The 22,254-nt window shown below is 34.3% G+C and overlaps 1 protein-coding gene across 8 annotated transcripts in view; it reads left to right on the top strand.

Annotated features, from left to right (window-relative positions):
• The first annotated feature begins 1,033 nt into the window (after window positions 1-1,033).
• The window catches only part of LOC123639976 (activating transcription factor 7 interacting protein), a 122,851-nt gene continuing 101,630 nt past the window's right edge, over window positions 1,034-22,254 (top strand). For 3 of the 8 annotated variants that reach the window (XR_006735845.1, XM_045554281.1, XM_045554280.1), the window contains exon 1: window positions 17,286-17,655. Coding sequence is in view for 2 of the 8 variants with exons in the window: in XM_045554281.1 (XP_045410237.1) it covers window positions 17,639-17,655 (17 nt within the window). In the remaining 6 variants the exon portion in view is untranslated. Of the gene's footprint in view, window positions 1,214-17,285; window positions 17,656-21,240; window positions 21,619-22,254 lie in introns of those variants that run through there. The other 5 variants (XM_045554287.1, XM_045554286.1, XM_045554283.1 and 2 more) reach the window with 4 other exon arrangements.

Genomic DNA, 22,254 nt, shown 5'->3' with positions numbered 1-22,254 from the left:
TCTTTCTGTTTTTAGTAGAGACGGGGTCTCGCTCTTGGTCAGGCTGGTCTGGAACTCCTGACATCGAGCGATCCTCCTGCCTCAGCCTCCCGGAGTGCTAGGATTACAGGCGTGAGCCACCGCGCCCAGCCTGGAGTATAGACTTCTTGAGGACAGGCTCCTAACATAGTTCTGGAATGTGGTATTTGCTAAATAAATACTGAATGAATACACTGATTTAAGGGAGAAATTATATTTAAAAAACCCCAAATAACCGGACCTTATCATCTAACATTTTTTTAAGGCTCTTCTTGCCTTGGAAAACACATTTACATTTACCTATCATTTCGTCCTCCCAACTGAGTTGACCTGCGGTCATTATCACCATTGCAGAGGTGAGAAAACTGAGCAACACACTTAGTCCAAGGAATAGGCAACTAAGCCGCAGTACCTAGGTATGAACCCAGGTCTCCCAACCAACGGAGTAGCGACTTCCCTACTCCTTCCTGCGTACTTCCCTAACGGTTGACTCCCAACGTGCTAGCCAACGCCATGAACACAACTTCCGGTGGGCGAGTATGATTTAAAGTGCCTGCTCTGTCACCAAACTGAAGGAAAAAGATGTGTTTTCTCTTTTCCTTATGATTAATACAGTTAAAAACATATTTTGTGAATTTACAAGAAGTAAATTATGAATAAATCAACACACTCCAGGCTTTTTTTTAAAACCCTTCCTTCTGCCCTTTAACTCTCACCTACCTACTTCCTTTCTTCTTTTGCAAGCCTCATAGAGGGCGCTCACCAAGTGCTACTCACTGATTGAGGAAGCTCCACTCAAAAACACACATCACAGTGCAAGGGAGAGGCGCAGCGCCACCACCTCAGACCTTCTCTTTTACACGGCAGGAGGCGGGGCCAAGGTCCCTCATTCAAATAAAAAACCAGAGATTTGCATGGGGAAATAGCTAGTCCGAGAGCTTATTGGCTGACAGCATAGTGGGCGTGGTACATATTACGATCGCGGAGCCCCGCCTCCATTAATTTGCATAACGGCCCCGACGCGTGCAAGGGAGAAGCGGGTTTGTTTTTGAATCTGCGGAGGCGGCGGCGGTGGCAGCGGCAGCGCGGCGAGTGAAGCGCGCAAGACTGAGGCGGCAGCGTGGGGGACGGCTGCGCGGGACGGCTCTGTAGGAAGGAACTTGGTGTCCCCCTCCCTCCTCTCCCGCCCCAAAAGGTATATTTGATCCCAGGGGCTGTTATAACCACATTTTCTTAAATTACTATTGTATTTGTTAAGAGTCAAGTCCGCATTATGGCGGCTGCGGGAGCTGTGTTTGCGCCTGCGCGGCTGCGGAGCTGCGGGCGGCGCTGCATGGGAGCACGTGATCTTGCGGGGTCGGGCTCTAGCTGCAGTTGTGCAGCTGGCGGGGCGGTGGCTGCGCAAGCGCAATATTCATTTTCAAGATCTAATGTTCTTGTTGGACGCCATTTGGGTTCTAGATTTAATTTTGCTCGTTCTTGAGGGGTTTCGTTTTGTGCCTCTCAAATTCTCACATTTTTCAGGAAAAACGTTTCTGTTATGTTGTACTCCTGTACTGACCTCTAGCCCCTTTCTATTTCTCCGATTTTCTGAGAAGCTGTGACTTAATTTTATGTAAAAAGGATTGTCACTCGTGGTTCTTGATTATAATTTCCCTTTTAGAATATAGCTGGATTGAGGTTTATATGTAGGGAGGTAAAGATCAGCACCTAGTGGTCTTCTCACGGGAAGTGCATTTATTTGAACTGCACGTGTGAAAATACATTTTTAACCCTATTTTTACCAGTTCTGTTCTCACGGATGTGTGGAATGTTTACAAAACAAACGACTGTACTTTTGGAGATATTAGGTGGGGGGCGGGGAGGCAGTGGAAGGAATTACAATGTAATTTAAAATGAAATCTGAATCTCTTTGGGTATTTTTAAAAAAATATTTGATCCTAAGCCAACGAAGTTTTAATATTAATCAGTTTGTATGTTTGTGAAGCATTTGAATCTTACGTGTTTTCAGTCCCTTTGATTACTTGTCCTCTGCTGCTTCAGTTAGGTAGTTATGTTACTCTTTAATCAATTCATTTTCTTAGCATTTTTGTTTGCCATGATATGTTAAATATAATACTTGGTACATTTTTCTGATGAAGAATTATACAAAGAACACCCAGTTACACTCTGTCCTTTATGAGGGAATCAAGGAACCATCAGTAAAAAACCTGTTGATATGTTTTTTTTTTAAAACACTGCACCATATGCATGTGTATAAGGTACAGTTGTTCTGTTTGACTTTTTATGTGTTCTCCTGGTTTTAGTTTCTTAAAGCAGGTAATTACAAATATGCTACTGATTATTTTGGTTAAAAATGGTAGTGTCACTATATTTAAATCTTATATAACACATCTGGGAGAAGTTATATAAGATTTGATATGATTCTCACATTGTGCAAGTTATTTCTTACTAGGCTAAAAACTTGTAAATATTTCTCATAAACTTCATCTGTGGTTCATATATACAACAATTGGTTTCTTGGTTGATTATGTAACTCTTAAGTTTGAATCAGTCTACTGTCAAATGAAGAAGTGACTTGCTTTATAATCTTGGTTAGTTTAGGGACATTTTTATTGCCTAAAATAAAAACCGTTAGTAAACAGTAGCTAGATGTAATTGAAAGTAATACTTCTGATTGGTGGATTTTAAAATGACATCACATCTGAGATAGAATGAAGTTGTAGGAAAGATTCTTTTTTTCCTGAACAGAATCTTTATTTGTCCTGATGTAATTCCTTAACCTCTGAAGTCTTCTACACAGAAGCATATTTAGAGAGCAGTTGTGTAATCTTGCCCCTTAAATACTTCTGGGGTGGTTACCCAGCAGCCCCTCCCCTCCACATGCTATTTCAGGTGTTTTAGAGTTGAAAATATGCTGAATTTTCTATATGTGTCTGTATGTGTATATATATAAATATTTAGGTTAAGAAAAGAAAGTTAATTTTAGAGTATGGTATACTTTTCACTTCCAGAAAAACGAAATAGTTTGGTTTATATATTTAAGCTTATGTTTTCATTTGAATATACAGATGATTGCTTCTTAGGTTAATACAGAAGGTTGTAAAAGCTATTTGAAAACACTGAAGAACATAATAATATATAATGTAAATATTTATCCAGTGTAAATAGGACAATTTTGCTGTCATGTTTCTTACAAGGCAAATATAACAGTATAAATTTACCAAGATTAATGAATTGTCTGAATAACATCAACTGTCTGTTCATTAGTACTCTGTGAATAAACATATTTTGAAATTTTAGTTTGGTGGTTATGATGCTACAAAATTTTGACACGTATGCAGCATATGTAAATATTAAGACTAAGTTACTGAAGTTATTTAAAATCTTTGTAGTTTTGTAAATTTTAAACATAAAATTTAGTTTAGAAAAAACAGGTTTGAATGATTAAGCTATAAATCATTAAATGTATTTTTTTTTTTTCTTTCCTTTCTTTCCTTTTTTTTTTTTTTTGAGACAGTCTAGCTCTGTTATCCGGGCTAGAGTGTCATGGCGTCAGCCTAGCTCACGGCAACCTCAAACTCCCAGGCTCAAGCAATCCTTCTGCCTCAGCCTCCCAAGTAGCTGGGACTACAGGCATGTCCCACTATGCCCGGCTAATTTTTTCTATATATATTTTTAGTTGTCAAGATAATTTCTTTCTATTTTTAGCAGAGACGGAGTCTTGCTCTTGCTCAGGCTGGTCTCGAACTCTTGACCTGGAGCGATCCTCCCGCCTCGGCCTCCCAGAGTGCTAGGATTACAGGCATGAGCCACTGCGCCCAGCCTTATTTTTTTCTTTAAACTATGATTTGAATATGTGATAAATATATTTAAATATTTTTTAACTTATTATAGAACATTTGAAAAATGTTGAAAATTAATTAGCAACATTTCCAAATAACCACACTAAATTTGTTTTGGTGATTTTTGTAACTTCACTTTTCCATGGTTTATCAATCTATAAAAGTTTATTGATCTATTTATGAATTAAGTTTTCATTGGTGCCATAATTTCATTCCTGCTTTTTAAATTTAGCATTAAGAATATTTTCCCATTTCATTGTTCCTCTAACATATGTTTTTTACTGGCTACACAATAGTGTATCCTGAAAATATCCGAAATTATCAAATATTTGTTTTAAATACGTTTTTAAATAGCTACAGATTATTATTTCTAAGAGGAATGTACTGTGACTTATTAAACCTTTCTTTTTTTGTTGACCATTTGGTTTGTTGCTCATTTGTTTACTATAAGTAATGCTACAGTGAACATTGTTGTACATAAGTCATGATCTATATTTCAGAATATTTCTTTGAAACTACAGTTTCAAAGTGTTTTTAAAGTAATTTACAAAATTGATAAAAGATTAATTTTCTTGAAAATTAATACCATACCACCATCAGTTAGATGGGTGAAAAATAGTAGCTCATTAACTTTTTTTTGATAACTAATGAAGTTGAATTTGTTAATGTTTATATATGCATTTTCTCATTTTCTGTGAATTAGCAGTTTGAAGGTTTTTTGGGTAGTTTTCTATGGTGTGTGTTAATGTTTTTCTTACTTGCTGGTAAGAGCTATTTATGAATATTAACCTTTAGCTTTTCATATTTGTTGAAGTAATTTTTTGAGTTATATTTAACCTATTTTAGTTTATTACCTTTTAAATTATTTATGATTCTATATGTTCATAAGTTTTCCATTTTTATATAGTGAAATGTTCCACCTTGTTCATTTGTGATTTCTTCCAGTGCTTCTCTACCTAGAAAATATTACTTGCTCATTTATTTCATTTATTTTTTTCTAGAACTTTATTTTTTTCTGGAAATTTTAATGAACTTTAATATGGATATATTTTGACATATTGTGTGTAAAGATGGATTGCTAGTTTTCATTTTTTCCAAATATCTAGTTTTCTCAGAATTTTATGTCGATCCATTTCTTATTGCTTTGGTTGTTTCTTTTACATGACTTATATGTTAGGTTTGAGCAAACAATTATGGCCCATTTACTGGGGATATTATTTAACCTGGAGTCCATCATCCTCTAAGGATTCTGTAAATAAGCTTAAAAGAGTTCCAGGGATCTCTTAATGTACATGATTTTATGTGAGTCTGCATAAGTGCATTTTTCTGGGGAAAACATTATAGCTTTCATTAAATTCTCAAAAGACTATGTAATATAAAATTTAAAACTAGGTAAATAGCTACTGTATATGGGTCTTATTTGTATAGCATTACTGCATTGCTTTTTTTGTTGTAGGACTATGCACTATATAAATGTATGTTTGTAGTGCTGTATACTATATAAAATGTAGTACCTACTCACAATTCCATTTCATAGTTTCCTTAGCTAATCATGTCTGATTATACAGATGAACTTTAGGTTCATTTGGTTAAATTTTTAAAAAAGCCAATTAATGGCTTTGTTTATAATTTTATTAAACCTAAATTGGGGTGAACTTATATCTTTATACTGTTTATTTTTCTTTGATCCTATAAACTCCCACAATATTTTTAGGAACTGAGAAAATTTGTTATACCTATGACATTTCAATAAGATATTGTTTTACTGGTTTCCTGGTACTGATATAATGTTAATAAGGATGACTTAGGAGATGATACAAGACTATGTTTCTGTTTTTAATCTGCTTTAGGACTTGATGACATGAAAGTAGTGCCTATATGAAGTTAGAAATGGGGAAAAATAGGTTGCAAGATAAAGTATAATATTTGAAACCAAATCTTTTTTTGGTTCACATAGACTATTATTTTTTAAATGGAGGATTTTGAAAAGTCATCTAATTTCTCTTCTGGCCAGGATGGAGCTTAATCTCATAATAAACATAAAAATCTTTCAGTTTAGTTTTCTCGGTAGCATTAACTTATATTTTCTCATAGGGATCTTTTTCTAATTATTGGTATAAAATTATTCATTAAATATCTATGCTGATTGTGGTGAAAAATATGATCTTGATGAATAGGGATGTATTTCAGTTTTAATTCTGCTTTATATCTTTTAAGAATGGGTTCAGGAAAGAGGTTATTGCCAAAATGTCATTTTTATTGAACTAGTTAAACTTGAAAATTAGTGAAGCCATGAAAAGTAGAAATCAAGAAAATACAGAATATAGAACTCAAATGGTAAAATACTGTTGGCTTTATGAAAATAAATCTAGGAAATAGATATCACATGTTAAGATATTATTGACTTTTCTTAAGCATTTTATCTTAATGAAAAATCCCTGTCTTTGAGTCTTGTACGTTTAGATATTTTGCTTTTTTTTATGTGACCTTTGCCCTTAGTTGGGAACTTTTCCTAGGTCTGGTGAATTATGATACTTGGTTTCCCAGACTGTAACAGATAAGTAGCAAATTAGGGACAGGAGAAATGCTACTAGAGAAATGCATTTGGGTAGGGCCAAGAAGCGGTGACCAGCATCATGACAGTGAAGGATGGTCATATTTCAAGTGGTAGAAGCTAGAATTTATAAATCTAGTTAATTGGTTATTTAGTTTGTGAATCAGTATTCCTAGAGCAGAATCAGCATATTTATAGAATGTTCATTATGACAATTGAGGATTTTATTAATGATTCCTAGTAATGATTTATTAATGATTTTTATTAGTGATTAATGATAATCATAGAGAATATTCAGTTATATTTAACCTATTTGAGAAGGCAAAGTACTATGTGATTTAGTTTAGAAAGATTTTTATTATAATTTTTTAAAAAAGTTTTGAGGCTTGTGGAAAATTTATACATTGGCATACCTAGTTTTTCAAGGGAGTCACATGTAGAAAGAAGTTTGAAAATAATGTTCCTGCCTTTGAGTTCCTAACAGTTGTAGGGCATATTATAGATAAAAAAAATTACATTTAAACAGTAGATTACCAAAATATCATTAATTAACTCTGGGAAGCCATAGTCCTGTTGCTTCCCAAGAGTACTTGGAAATTACCTATCCATTAATGGAGCTTCTTTTTAAAAATTTATGTTCATTTGACCTTCTTATGTTTTATTAGAGAGTCCACAACTATTTAAACATTACTTTATAATGTTCTTTCTCAGATTGTCCTGCCATCTACAGAGTAAATAAATCAGGAGTTCCTCTGGCATTTTAATTTGTTCAAAACAGATGTGAATTTCACACAATTAAACTTTGTTTATATATCTTCAGGTTGTATGGTGGAGACCATTTTGTATTGGTGACAGAGAATGAGTGCTGGGGAGTATTTTCAGTCTTTTAATAATGAGTGGACCCAGGGCTACTAGTGCTTATTTATATAGAGTGAATGTTTTCAGTTTTGAATTTTGATCATTTGGATTTTAGAGTTTTTAAGAAAATGACTCAGGCATTTCCTTGGCCACCTTTTAGAAAAAATTTGGGAAGCCTAAAGGTACAGTTGACAGTGCTTTTCTGAGTCTTTATAATTGGATCTATAATAAACATGAAAATCTGGGAAATGAAGATGGCTTATTAACTTTGCCATCAGAAATAGTACTTATTTATGTCTGCAATTTTCCATTGTTCAGAATATAATAAACATTTTGTATGTAATTAGTGGGAATAACCAGCTGTATATCCCTACTTTGGGAGAGAGGACCCCTTTGTATGATGGTGATGTAAGGTGGTAGTGTCATAATGTCTTCTTATATGATCCTTTTTCCCTTTGTTATTTGTATAGCCCTGTGCTACTTTGGGGAACTTTTATCTTGGTGGGTACATAGAAATTATGTGTCCATCACTCTATGGCACTTTTACATTCTAGGAAGAAATTTTAGTTGTATGTTTGAATAGTGATTCTCAGAACTGTCAAAGCCATAAAATGATCTCTCTTTGGGTCAGTAATTCTCAACAATAATGACTTACATTTTGTAGAAGGGTAAACCTAGAAATATGGGGAGGGAATCTGCTGTTTCAGGAGAAAGACTTTGATGGAACAATAAAAAATGACTGCTGCAACTCATTCCCAGCTAAGGCCTGGAGCCTTAGGAGTATATCTGTGTTGATGATACCCTTATTAGATAGAGTGCCTTAAGAGAAGGAAGAAATGGTAAAAAGCATGGAAGGGAAAAGAAGGACCATTTTTGGATTTCTGTCTTTTATTTCCTTTTAGGTGGTAAATGTGAGAAGTAAATTGGATTAGAATAAAGGCTAATAAGGGAGACTCCATTACTATTGTTTAAAGATGACGAATGTCTCTAAGAACTGCTGCCTGTAAAGTTATTAGAGAATAAAAATTAAAAAAAAAAGAAAAAATGATGAATGTTTTCTCTCATGTAATAGTATAGAGTAAGATTGTTTAGAGTTTATTGATGACTTTGCCTTAACATATGGCTTCCATCTTACTGGCCAGGGGCAGGGGAGAAAGGGCAATGGGAGTGTACACTCATTCTTTTGAAAGCCATGGTATGGAAGTGACACATCTCACTTTGACTCATGTTTTATGGATGATCATTTTGTCATTGGGACATACTTAGCTAGGGAGAGAAGCCTGGGAAATGCAGTGTCAAAATGGATAATCATGTACTCAGCTAAAATTAGATTTTATAAAATAAAGAGAGACATAGATATTAATGAATAGCATTTTCTGCTCTGAGGAAGCTGGGGAAGTGGTCTCTCAAAGTAATTTATAATCAGATGCTAAAAATTGGTTCTCTGTTTTCAGAGTTAGGTCCAGTTATGATATAACTCTGTGTATTTTTGTTTGAAATGGTATTTTTGGACCTTTATATTTGTGATTTGTGGCTGAGGGTCCCAGTTATTAGAAATATTTATCTTATTTGATAGAATTCTTCCCCTCTTGTCTTGCCTTTGAAAACACTAAATCATGATAAGTTTTACAAGAATTGGAATTTTTAATATTTAAAACTCAGTGTAGTATTTTTGAGCTTTCCAGGTTAACTTGCTTAATTTAAAAGGACTTCAGATAAATTGAGTGACAGTTGTTTCAATTGCTTATTTTACACTCAAAGTTATGTGCATAAAATATACATCTTCATGGTAGAAAATGTGATTTTTAAGGACCTTGTATTATACACAAGTGAAAAGATTGGGGTTGTGTGAATTCTGTATAGACAAAATGTACTTGCTTAATAAATAAATAACTTTTTGGAGAATATGATAAGTAAAACAATAGATATTTGTGTAGGGCACAGAAAGTGAGACTATTGGGGAGAGATTGAGGACATCTTCCTAGAAGGCCATTCCAATAAGCATTATTTATTTACTAGTAAAGCATGTTTAGTATTTCAGAGGACAGAAAGAAGGTTATAATATGTTAGGAGAATTCTAGCTCTCTGATACAGATCCTTGATTTTTGAAGGTAAGACTCATGGCTGCCATGGTACCTACATATTAAATAATATGTTCAATAAAGTATGTTGTTATTTTGAGCTAGAAGTTCTCTAATTTCTCTTTGCTTTATTTTGTATCTCTTTTAAAGTCATTTATTCCTTTCCACTTTTATATTTGATGTAGTACTTTTATAAGCTTCTGGGGGTTAGGAACTACATTTTATTGATTTGACAAATGTCACATTTTAAAGAAAAATTCCTTCTAATCAGGTATAAAACCACTATTAAAAGTATAAGATTGCTTTCCACTGTGCCTACCTTAATATTCAATAAATACTTGCTTATTGAAAGAACAGAATCTCTTCATTTTAGGTGGAGGTACAAAAAAAGGGAGTAAGATATTCTAATTCCTTTCTTAAACTCATCCATAGATTTCAGAACTTTTTTAAAAAAATAAACATGTAATTTACTTAAATGGCAGGCACCCACTAGATAAATTGTCAAACGATTTGACAGTCAAGATTTGTCACATTTCTTCAGACAGTCGTCATTGCCAGATAGGGATGAAGTAATTTATTTCGGGGACTAGATCCACACAGGATTTCTCCCCACTCCCTTATTTTTAATCTCTTGCTGGACATGCTCACCCAAAATTGAGGCAAAGTGTTATTTTTCTTCCATAACCCTTTTTGTGATTAAACTCCTGCCTCTAGAGGCACAGATTTGGCTGTATAAGTCTGTTTAGTGATTTTTTGATTCAGTATATTTTGATGTTTGGCCATTTAATTCATATAGGTCTAATGAGGAGTTGATTAATTTAGAAAGACCTTCTTATTGTCTGATAAAACTATATCAATTTGACTTCTGTCTGGATGTTTTATAAATTGTTATAATTTATTTATCAGCTTATTTATACAATCAGTAGCCAAGCCATTTGATTTATCTCAATCAACATTCATCTACAATACCCTTGTAGGGTATCTTGGTTCTCTGAGATTCTCACATTTGTCAGTGTCTCTGGCCTGTTGGGAAGTACTATTCTTTATTCCCTTTAAAGCTTGGAATGCATAAGCTATAGAAGAGATACTAAATTGATTTTCCTGTGAAAATTTATAAAGTAGGCATAATTTCTACATTTGAGATGCAGTCCTTGTTCCCTGTCATACCTAATTAAGAGATTTGTTTTTAAATGTCAACAGTTCTTGTATGGTCATGGTCACAAATTTGATTTATCCAATTTTATCCTGGTGGGAGGGAAAACAGATTCTTATAAACTACGTAAACTGATTCATAAAAAGTAAAAGGAATGAATTATGATGCTTTATATAATATTAATCATTGTTTCAATCAGTTTCTGGACAAAGTCAATATATTCAGTATTTTTTTGCAGAATCATTCTTAAAATGTTTCTGGTAGTTTATTAGCTAATAACCTATATTAAGATCTTTCATAGGATATTTTCCCCACATGAATTCTAAGGATATCGGATCAAGATATTACTTAAATTACTATTTATACAAAATATTAAATAGGGGACTAGAGATAAAGAAGAAAGTATTTTTCTGTTATGACTATTAAAAATAAGATATTAGTCACAAATCATTCATTTAGTCCTAGGGAATTCCTGTCTTGTTAGTTTTGTATTAAGTAATCTACTTATGTAAAATTGACTGCTCTGCACAACAGAATCATGAAAATCTTGACCCATTTCCTTGATATAGTTTATGATAGTTGTTGACTCATGAGTATGATGTCAGCTTTATATCAGTATACATGAGTCTCTTCCATATAATAAATAATAATAGTTAAGATGATTTGATACAGTTCTTTACTAAGGATCTTTTGATATTTATTTAGAAGACAGTTATTTCCACAAGTCCAGTAGCAGGAGATCTTGACTCATGTTTGTTTCTTTTTCTTTCTGGTTTTTTTTCTTTTTTTGAGATGGGGTCTTGCTCTGTTGCCTAGGCTAGAGTATAGTGGCATCATCATAGCTCGCAGCCTCTTGAGTAGCTGGGGACTACAGGTGCATGCCACCATACTGATTAATTTTTAAATTTTTTGCCAAAATGAGGTCTCGCTATGTTGCCAGGTTGGTCTCTTAACTCCTGGCTTCAAGTGATCTTCCTGCTTCGGCCTCCCAAAGTGCTAGGATTACAGGTGTGAGTCATTGTGCTGGCCTTATGTTTGTTTTTTAAGTGTCATTGCTCCAGTCTGGCCTAGTTGCTCTTCATATTTTGTATATGACTGTCATCTTTAGAACTTTATTCACCATTGTGGGGATTTCCTTCACCCATCTTCTAGGACCTTTCTTTTCCATATGCCATGTCTTTTTATTGACTTATTCTGTCTTTGTAGGGAGGGGACCACAGTCTCTGGTGGCTTTGAGAAAGGGTGCATGGGAGATATATTTTTTTAAGACCATGTATGTTTGAAAAATGTCATTCTTTATTTTTATGCTTGATTGATAGTTTGGCTGGGTATAGAATCTAGGTTAAAATTATTTCCCTTTAGAATTTTAAAGGCACTGCTCTGTTATCTTTTTGCTTTTATTATTACTACTAAGAAATCTGAAAGCATTCTTATTTCTGATTTCCCCTCTCAGTGGAAGCTCATAGACTCTTAATTTCTAGTGTTCTGAAATTTCATTGTAACATGTGTTGGTGTAGATCTGATTACTATTGTTTGTTGGCTTTCATTGGGCTCTTCTGGTCTGGCAACTCTTGCTCTTCAATTCTGGAAAGTTTTCTTACATGATTTCATTGGTGAAGTCCTTCTTTTGCCATTCTGTTATTCCAATTTGAATTTCTGGATGGAAACTCCAATTATATTTTTCCTCCTACATAAAATTTTATCTTTTTTTTTGCTAAAGTAGATTTCTTCAACTTTTATCATCCAGTTCTTCTGAAATCGAATTTTTCATTTTTCCTATCATGTTCTTCTTGACTGAAGAATGCAGTCTCTTTTGTGTGTCAATTAATTTCTTTGGAAATTTTCTTATTCCTGCATAGTCTATTGTTTGTGTATTTTTTTGGGGGGGGGCAGGTTTGTCTTTGTCTTTTATGTCAGACTTTTCTCAGTTGCCTTCCTTGGCTCACTGCATAATTTGATTTGGAAGATTAAAAAGTTGATTGGAATATCTAAATTTGGCAGTTTTGAACTTCCCTATAGGCTTCTTTGGGTGGGCCATTTTGGGGGAGGTCCCCCTGAACCTTAGGTCTTGTGTCTTATACCCCTATAGTATCTGAATATCTTCTATTTTCATATGTAGAGAATAAGGGTGTGATTGCCAGCGTTCTGGTTCTGGAAGATTAATGGAGGAAGAAGACCAGGTAATCTCTGCAGTCAGCACTGAGTCCCTCTCTTTTTGGTATAGTACTTTAATTTTTAACTGTGGATATTATCTTCAGGCTTTTGATAGGGTTGGGGGAGAAGACGTATTTACTGTAATGTGTTTGGTAAGGTCATCTATGGTATTTTACTGCTTTCCAAACAGCTTTCACTAGTATTCTTTTCTTTTAGCCATAGCTTCTTACTTTTTGCTCCCTTCACCCCAATTTCCAAAGGTACTTGGTTCTTCTGCTTCCCATGTTTTTTGAGGTTTCTTCTATGTAAAACAGATTGGTTCTTTTTTTTTGAGACAGAGACAGAGTCTTACTCTGTTGCCCAGGCCAGAGTACCGTGGCGTCAGCCTAGCTCACAGCAGCCTCAAACTCCTGGGCTCAAGCAATCCTGCTGCTTCAGCCTCCCAAGTAGCTGGGACTACAGGCATAAGCCACCATGCCTGGCTAGCTTTTTCTATATAGTTTTAGTTGTCTGGTTAATTTCTTTCTATTGTTTAGTAGAGACGGATTCTCACTTTTGCTCAGTCTGGTCTCGAACTCCTAACCTCCAGCGATCCTCCTGCCTCGGCCTCCCAGAGTGCTAGGATTACAGGCATGAGCCACCGCGCCCGGCCCAGATTGGTTCTTAACTTGTCACCACTGCACTTTAGAATATGAGGTCTTAGGGACTGCTAAGTTAGGTACCACTGGTCCTTGTTGTTTTCCAGCTTCCCAGTTTTCTTCGTAGCTGTTGTCTCTTACTTTTCTTTCTTGTTTTTTAGGATTTATGCCTAAGAAAAACCCCTTTATTGGAGTTTTAGTGGGATTTGAGGGAGTGAAATCAGCTGTTTTCATTTCATCATCTTAAGATTCTTCTAATGTGCCTTTTCCTTTTAAAATATATGTTAACAATAGCTTATAATTAAATCATCTAAAAAAATTAAATGTGTAATTATCTCCTACCAAATGCAACAAAACTTTTAAGTTCTGTGGAATTTTCATATGCAAAGTTTTCAAATAGTGTGATATATAAAAAATGTAGCAGTTGACTAGAGTTAATTCTCTTCTAGGTTTTTTTCCATTGCTACTTGTGACTCCTGCAAAATGATTACATTCTCTGATTGTAAAAATTACAGATTGTAGCACTCCTATTTTAGATGGTCATTGTAGAGAGAAATAAAGAAAACTTTTGTGAAAGTGCTAGTTTTTACGTAGGAAGAGATTAAACATTGGGTAGTCATGGAAATGTTTATCTAACATTAGAAATTGTTTCTGTTCACGCTGAGAACCACGTGAAAAGAAAAAGAAAAGAAATTGTTTCCAAATATGTATACTTTTACAAATAAATGATTATTGGGCCCATTACAGATGACCCTATCAAAAACAAATTTCTTCCAAGATAATCTGTGACATTATACAGTCAAGCTGCATCCTACTTTCTTAGTAATATTAATAAATTTTTTTTTTTTTTGAGACAGAGTCTCACTTTGTTGCCTGGGCTAGAGTGAGTGCCATGGCGTCAGCCTAGCTCACAGCAACCTCAAACTCCTGGGCTTAAGCGATCCTACTGCCTCAGCCTCCCGAGTAGCTGGGACTACAGGCATGCGCCACCATGCCCGGCTAATTTTTTCTATACATATTTTTAGTTGTCCAGATAATTTTTATTTCTATTTTTAGTAGAGACGAGGTCTCGCTCGGGCTGGTCTCGAACTCCTGACCTCGAGCGATCCACCTGCCTTGGCCTCCCAGAGTGCTAGGATTACAGGCATGAGCCACCGCGCCCGGCCAGTATTAATAAAATTTAAAAGTAAATATAATTATGTTCTGTAGTTTCCTATAGACTTTTTGCAGAGTTTAGCTATTCTAAGCACATAGTAGCTCATGTGTAGTGCCTATAAAAACATTCTAAACACTGAAAATGCTGTAAAAAAGATATTTTTTTCCATTTTTAATTCTGAAGTGCAGATTTCCTTTAAGCGAACACTAAAAATTTTTATGACTTATTAGTTGACTACTTCTTCCTAGAAAGTAAGAGTTGAGATCCTAAAAATGAAGGTTCTTAAAGATGTAGAATTTTCTGAGATTTTTGTGGTAGAAACAAAAACACTGGGAGTTAATTTCAGCACACCATCTATTGAGCAAATGTGTTTCATGCTATGGAAGAGAATGGAAAATGAATTAAGATAACGATATAAGGAATGAAATATGGTAAATGTAATGATGATATGCATAAAAGGTCTTGAGAGAGTAGTTACATCTGGTTTGGGAATGGGCATAGTAAAGAGAAAGGAGAGTAAGGAAAGGATTGCCAGTGATTAAGGTAGTGTAGATTGAATCATGAGTAGGATTTATCAGGTGAAATAGGATGGTTTCTATGGGACATAGAGTGAAAGGTGTTGACAGTGGCACCAGTTATCTGAATATCAGAATAATCATTTTTCTTTCCTAAACTATTTTATCAGACACAGAAACAGAGCCGATGTGTGAAGGGTTGGATAAAGCTCTATGGGCTTGGGCTAAGTGTAGTCAGAGTTGTATTTCAGCTCTTATCAATTTCATAAAGTTACTCAATCTCAACTAAGCCTGTTTCCTCTATCACAAATTGGGGAAAAAAACTTTACCTTTAGGGTTAGTGTGAAAATTAATTGAAATGTATATAAAACTCACCTGAAGGCTTGATACATATTAATGTACCTTCCTACAACTTTGTCTTCCAAAGCATCTTGCATGTGGTAGGCAGTTGGCATATTTATTAATTTGACTTACCTGCCTTGATATAGTAGAGAAAATCTAGCAAATTGTTAGTAAGATAATTGTAGTAGCTGGAGGAGGAAGGATACAATGATGAAACATTATGTTTCTTATTTTGAAATCTAAATCGGGTGAAAAGTAGCGCTTATAGCCACTACTGGTTGAGTATCCTTTATCTGAAATGCTTGGGACCAGAAGTGTTTCTGATTTAGATATTTTTGCAGAATTGATAATGTTTGAGCATCCCTAATCTGAAAATCTGAAATCCAAAATGCTCCAACATTCAAAACTTTTTAAACATCAACATGATGTTCAAAGCAAATGCTTGTTGGAGTGTTATGGATTTTCAGATTAGGGATGCTCAACTGTAGCCAGCAGCTTTACCTTGTTAGACTAAGAAAAAAGTAGCCAGGATTTACTTTGGAAAGGTACTGGGCAAGACAAGGGAGGAGGCTTGAAGGGGGTATCATCTATTTGAGGGTGTGTTACATAATTTAAATCTTTGTAGATCAGACTTCCAAAAAAATCTGCTTCCAGAATGTTAGAAGCTGTTCATCAGGCAGCTCTGAGTGTTTTGGCTATTTGTGCAACCTCCCTCCCCCAGCAATTAAACTTAGATTCCAGGGCTACAGCAATGTCTTTCCTGTTCCAGTCTTTCCCAGTTTGCCAAATCTTGGTTTTAATGAATAGACTTTGCTTGAGACACCCTCAGAGAATCAGTTATATTTTTGAAGAATTAATATGGCTTGAATCAAGTATAGCTTTTTTTTTCTGATGCAATACTTAAAGTAGTTATTACATTATCCAGTTTGCCTCATGGAAAATAAATAAGGACCTTGTAAAGATGAGTAATTTAAAAAAACCTTTATTAGGAAAGTTTCAAATATGTATAGAAATAGAATGACATAATGAATCCTATGCGTCCATTCCATTGCTCATCTTGAACCGTTATCAAGTCATAGGGTCAATCTCTTTTTAGCTATATCCCTAATGCCCTTATATACCCTTGAAAAAATTTTAATAAATACCTATATTTAGCAATAGATAGAGACAAGCTAGCACAGGGTAGCAAAATTTTAGAATGGTAGACTGAGGAAAACAGAAGGAAAATGTGGATTCCATCGCTGATGTTCTTTCTGTGCTTTTGTCCTTCCTTTCTCTTGATGGCTCTGTTACTGCCAAGCCAAATTTGTTGAACCTCTTTTAAATTTGTCTTGTTAATGTACTCAATTTTAGGCTGAATTTTACCCTTTTGTGCTCCCTACTTTTTTCAAGTGTCTACATTCTTTATTTTTATTCGCTTTTCACTCGTATCAAAATGTTAGGAGGTCTGAGTCAGCGGATGAAGTGTAATTTGCCCTGATACCAAACACTTACCTGGGAATATTAATGTTTGTGACCATCTGTACTAAGGAAGAGAAGGGATTGTTTTTATCTTTATGATAAATTACTCAAAATAAGCTTTGTTGCCATATTAGTTACAAAGACTCTATTGTCAATATTCAAAAATTTGATTATAGGCTTAAACCATTCTGCTAGATTTGAGCACTTTGGGGTTTAGATTCTGTGGAGGAGATCTTTAGCCGTCTATAAATTGAAATTAACTTGATCAAATGACTCTCAAGATTTAAGCTTAACTTTCTAGAATTATAAAATTGAAATTCTTTTCATGATAAAAGTACTATAAAAGGTAAAAAAAAAAAAAAAAAAAAGAAGGCCTTGAGCAGGGTTTAACTTTTTTTTTCTGGACTGAAATGGAGGCTTTCTTTCAGGCGAATTCCCTGATGTTTGCTCTGTGTGATTTGGCTCTATCTCTGTAACTGCTAATATGTGGCATGGACTTAAAGTTGTCTGGGATCTGGCTGTACCTAAAGTCTGTATTGCAAGTCCGGATTCACAGGCATTATGTTACAAAACTGGCTTGCTGTCTTCTGATTTCTTTTTCTGTGTCCTGAGTAGCTGCATTGTGTGTTGCAGTATATGCATGAGCTGTTGTCTGTGTTCAGTTTCCTGCAGACTGACAAAATGGGGGAGGGGGGGCTTTGATACATAGCTGAGTTTTCACTGTGTGAGTTCTTGAGTGCACATTGCAGCCATTTTAATTACACTTTTGTGCAACTGAGACTGTGCAGCTGTCTCAAAATGGCTGCTAACCTGGTCTTTGTAGCTGCTTAGGCAGCAAGTATGCCAGTGAGGAGACTTGTCACATGCATCAGGACCAGAGGTAAGAACCAGTACTCTTTATCTTTACATTAAAAAAAATTGAATTTAACTGAGTTTACATAGGAAGGCGAACTTAGAGGTTGTTTGCTAAAAAGTTGATATGTTTGCTAGAACCTTTAAGCCTCTATTGTAGTAACAGTACATAGGATGGTGAGGTAGGTCAAAGGTTAAATTCCTGTAATTTCTCACCAATTTCTGTTCTGTTTTGCTAGAACATTTGATCACCATAGTAGTGTTTTTCTGGCCCTAATTAACTTAATATTCTCTTTTTATATTGGATATTTTAGTGTATTTGATATTTGTAGAAATTAAAACTATATTACTTGAATAGATTTTTTAAAAAGTTGTAAATAAGCCTTGTTTTGTACGAAGAGTATGGGTTTTCTTGGTTTTTGTGAGGTACTGTTTGAACGCTTTTTGAGAAGATGGTACTTCTCTATGTAAGTCATAGTTAGAAATTTTTTTAATACTGTCTTTTTTTTTTGGTATTATGGGTTTCAATTCTTTCTCATCATGCTGCTGCCTCCTTCTGCCATTCAACTCTTTCACATTTTTAATGCTTTTTCACTTTTTTCTTATAATTACTCTTTGCTTAAATTGGCATTACGATTCAGATTTTGAATATAGAAATAAGTTCATGTCTAGGCCTGGATACCTCTATTTTTAATGTCTAATGTATTCACATGCCATCAGAGCTGAAGTAAATACTCAAATTGTTTTATTTAACTGTTATTGTTATATTCATTTTAGTCTTAATTTAAGCCTCTGGTATATTTAAAAGTAATAAAATTCAATGATTTTATAAATTTAGTTTCAAAATTTTCAAAAAGCTTTCTTAACATTGTTCTGAAATAGAGATGTTTATTGAGATACTATCCGTGGTTATCCAGAAAGGTGGGAGAATGAAATTCTTATTCACATAATATTTCAGATAGCAGAACAGTTATACTTGAAGCGCCAATGCTTAAATTGTAGTACTTATAAAATTTTTTTAAATGGTATAGTACACGCTTACGCCTCTGACTTTGACAGTAGAATATTATGAATATACCCCTGACTTATATGACATAGAACAGTAGGTTCTAAACTTTCTGAATAGAGCAATTTTCTAACAACAGCAACTTTTTTGCAAATTAGATCTTAGGGAGGACCCCGATATATAAAAGGGATGCATGTGGTATTTTATTGTTGTGTACTTATTTTATAGTATACATTTATAATATTTGTCATGTGTATTTAATGAAATGAAAACAATTAGGCTAGTATGAGGAACAAAACCTTGAAATGAGATTATATATAGTATACATTTATAATATTTGTCATGTGTATTTAATAAAATGAAAACAATTAGGCTAGCATGAGGAACAAAACTTTGAAATGAGATTATGGTATAATAATTATAATCTTATATTAGTGTCCAGATCTAGTTCACTTATTTGTAGAACTGTAACCTCTAAGGCACTGTGGAATTCAGTTTGAAAATTATTCTAGAATGTATCTTTATGTTCTTTTTTATGTTCATGAAGGTAGAGTATAAAATCTACATGTATGTGACTTAGTTAAAATTGCTACTTTGTCACAACCTTGTGTTTACACTTGTTGTTAGTTATTCTTTTTAAAACAAAATAATTGTATTTCTTAATCAGTGTCCATCTTTCAGTTTCATCAATAGCTTTTAGCATTTTTTTTCACCTTCATTAAATTACTACATTGTAAGGTTGTTAGGACTATCTTATATGATGTGTAGTGGATCCCCATAATCTGAATATTAATTTATGTGAGTCATCCAGTCATATGAACTTGCCCCTAAAAGAGAAGAAAAAAAAAATCAGTATGTGTGAAGGATTCTATCAATCATTACTTTCTGTAAGTTTATGCTTTGGAGTAAGTATGATGTAAGAAAGTGAATGTGCTGTGACTTTAGTCACTCTTATTTTCATCCCTCTTATAATAATAGCTCACTGTCTTGGTGGCAGGAGTGGGGAGAAGGAGATTCTAGTGTTTAAAATATGTGCCTTTCAAACATTTAAAAAAATTAAATTTTTTTTTTTTCTTTTTTTGTGGAGACTAGGTCTCCCTGTTGCTCTGGCTGGTCTTGAACTTCTGGCCTCAAGTGATCCTCCCACCTTGGCCTCCCAAAGTGCTGGAATTACAGGCGTAAGCCCCTGTGCCTGGCTTCAAAAAATTTTATGTGAGCATGCCAGCTATTTAGTTTGGTATTCTTTAATGCTGGAGGAAAACTGGCTAGTTTGCAATTATTGAGCAATTTATGTTCGTCTTCAGAGTGAGACCATAGGGAAATATTAGTGACTCACTTTTTTTTGCCTTCTGTTGCTAACTTTAAAATTTATCCTCACCCTCCACAAGATCATTACTTTTATATGAAGAAGTGCTTACATCCTGTGGTTATTGAAGATATTATTGCTAATGCTTTTGCTGCCATGTTGTATTTTTGCAACTGTAGGCATTAATTACACCTCACTGGGATTATTATTTTTGGGATTGGTGACAGTTTTCAAGTTTTCTGTGCTGAATTCCAAGTTAGCTATTATGCTGGATAATTGAGGGCAGAATAAATTTGGGACCTGGATAATTCAGGTTTTATAATATTATTTTGTCACTTCTCTTTTCTTCTCCCCCTTTGTTTACTTTTTTTCACAAACCATTTGTTAGCATAAGCCTCTAAGGGAAATATTGCGGTGGTGACATTGGCTAGTAGTCCAGACGTGAATTTGAATCCTGTTTTGGCCACGTTTTTCTAATATTGACCAGCTTATTCTATTTTCTGATTTTTGTTTCCTTGTCTATAAAATGGTGAGAACTTCCTATCTATTTGGCAAGCATATGCTGAGAACCAGTTTACATAATGATTCTGAATAGTATCATGAAATACTGGGAAAATACTTCACATGTTGATTTTCCCCTCGCGTGCTAATTTTTCCAGTAACATTTGAATGTTTTTCAGTGTATTTGCTTGTCAAGTGTGATTGGAGCAGTGTATATTTAAAAAGTATGGGAAATTTCTCATGTAACTCATTCTCAGAAGAAGTGCTAACTAATATCTGTATCTACTTAGTAATGTATATATTCACATTTGTACTACTGACCTACTCTATTACATAAATTAGCCATTGTTTGCTGTGTGTGGGTAGTGGCAGATTTATTTATTAGGTAAAGCCAATCTAGAATGTTGACAATACAGAATTAGAAGAGTAGGAGAAATCTTTTAGTTCTAGTCTGGCTGAGCCCTCCACACATACTTTGAGAAAATAATTTCTCTAAAGCAATGACTTGAATTCAGGGCCAGTTTTCTGGTTTTCAGTACAGATGAGAATCTAAGAAACAGTAGTAGTAGTAAAGTGCTGCTTCAGTGGCCTCTAACTGGCAACCAACAGACTTATCCTTTAGCTACTCCCTGATTTCTCTAGTTGCTAACATTGAAAGTTGTCAGATTGCATATAAAAACCTTGATGTCTTGCCTCTTAAAAAACAGAAGAGTGGGCAGTGCTAGGCCTTCAATTTTGCTTGAGAACAGTAATCCACCTTTAAGTAGATGCTATCTCCTTCAGGTAGGGCTTACTCTTGCTTACCTCTGGTCCTCTTCACTGAATCACATTAAGGGGCCAGCCCCCGAAGGCACTTCCTTTTAAATCCCTATCCTATTATTTGATAGATTATTGGCAACCTTAAATATGTAAAATACAGTTTCTTATCCAGAAGAAAGTAAACATAAGTAAAATGTAGCCTATTTTATTTGGTAGGAGAGACTTAGCATATGTAAAGTCGGTTTATTCTTTAGAAGCTAGGGCACCTTTGGTAACCTTTCACTTTATCATGATTTTTATATAGATACCATGGTGCAACTGAAGGAGATCCAGTGACATCAGCAAAAAGTGATGATTGAAAGTAAAAGGATTAAAGAAATACTAATTAGAAACATAAATACCTTGAGATCTTCTATGTGGTAATCAATTCTCTTTTCTTTTAAATGTTACCGCTGTATTAAAAGATGTCACTGTCTATGAACTTGATGTTCTTCATGGTGATACTGGATAAGAAAAAGTTAAATTGTATTCAAAATAAGCAATTTACTGAACAGGTCAATGAAAAAACATTTTATAAATGATTTTTGCTCAGATAGTTTGAGCCAAGAAGTCTTAGCACTTAAAATAATGAGTAAGTTTCCTAATTGAAAATTTTCTTAACTACGGATGTACACTAGACTAGATAATATTAGAGACCACTGCAAACTTATTTTTGTTGAAAACTTACATCTGTTTACATATTTAACGTTCACTGTACCAATGCCTTGATGATGCATGAAACATGATACTTTATAATCTTAATCTGATTTAAATTAGAATTTCACATTTCCCAGAGTGAAAGCCAGCTTCTTAACATTCATAACATGACATTGGTAACTCCAAGGAAATGCTAAAACAATGTTACTCCTTTTTTGGAAAATGGCTTTCACATTAGAGGTAAAACTGGAGTGAAAATTGAAAAAATGGTTAACTTGCACAGGAAACGTTGACTCCTCTGCTTTACTGCTCTTTACACTCCCCAAAGACAAAGTGATTTGGGAGAAAGCCTAATGTTT

This window comes from Lemur catta, chromosome 6, assembly GCF_020740605.2.
Source record: "Lemur catta isolate mLemCat1 chromosome 6, mLemCat1.pri, whole genome shotgun sequence".
Taxonomy (NCBI): Eukaryota; Metazoa; Chordata; class Mammalia; order Primates; family Lemuridae; genus Lemur; species Lemur catta.
The sequence above is the reverse complement of the archived record's forward strand: the minus strand, read 5'-3'. Positions and strand labels throughout refer to the sequence as shown.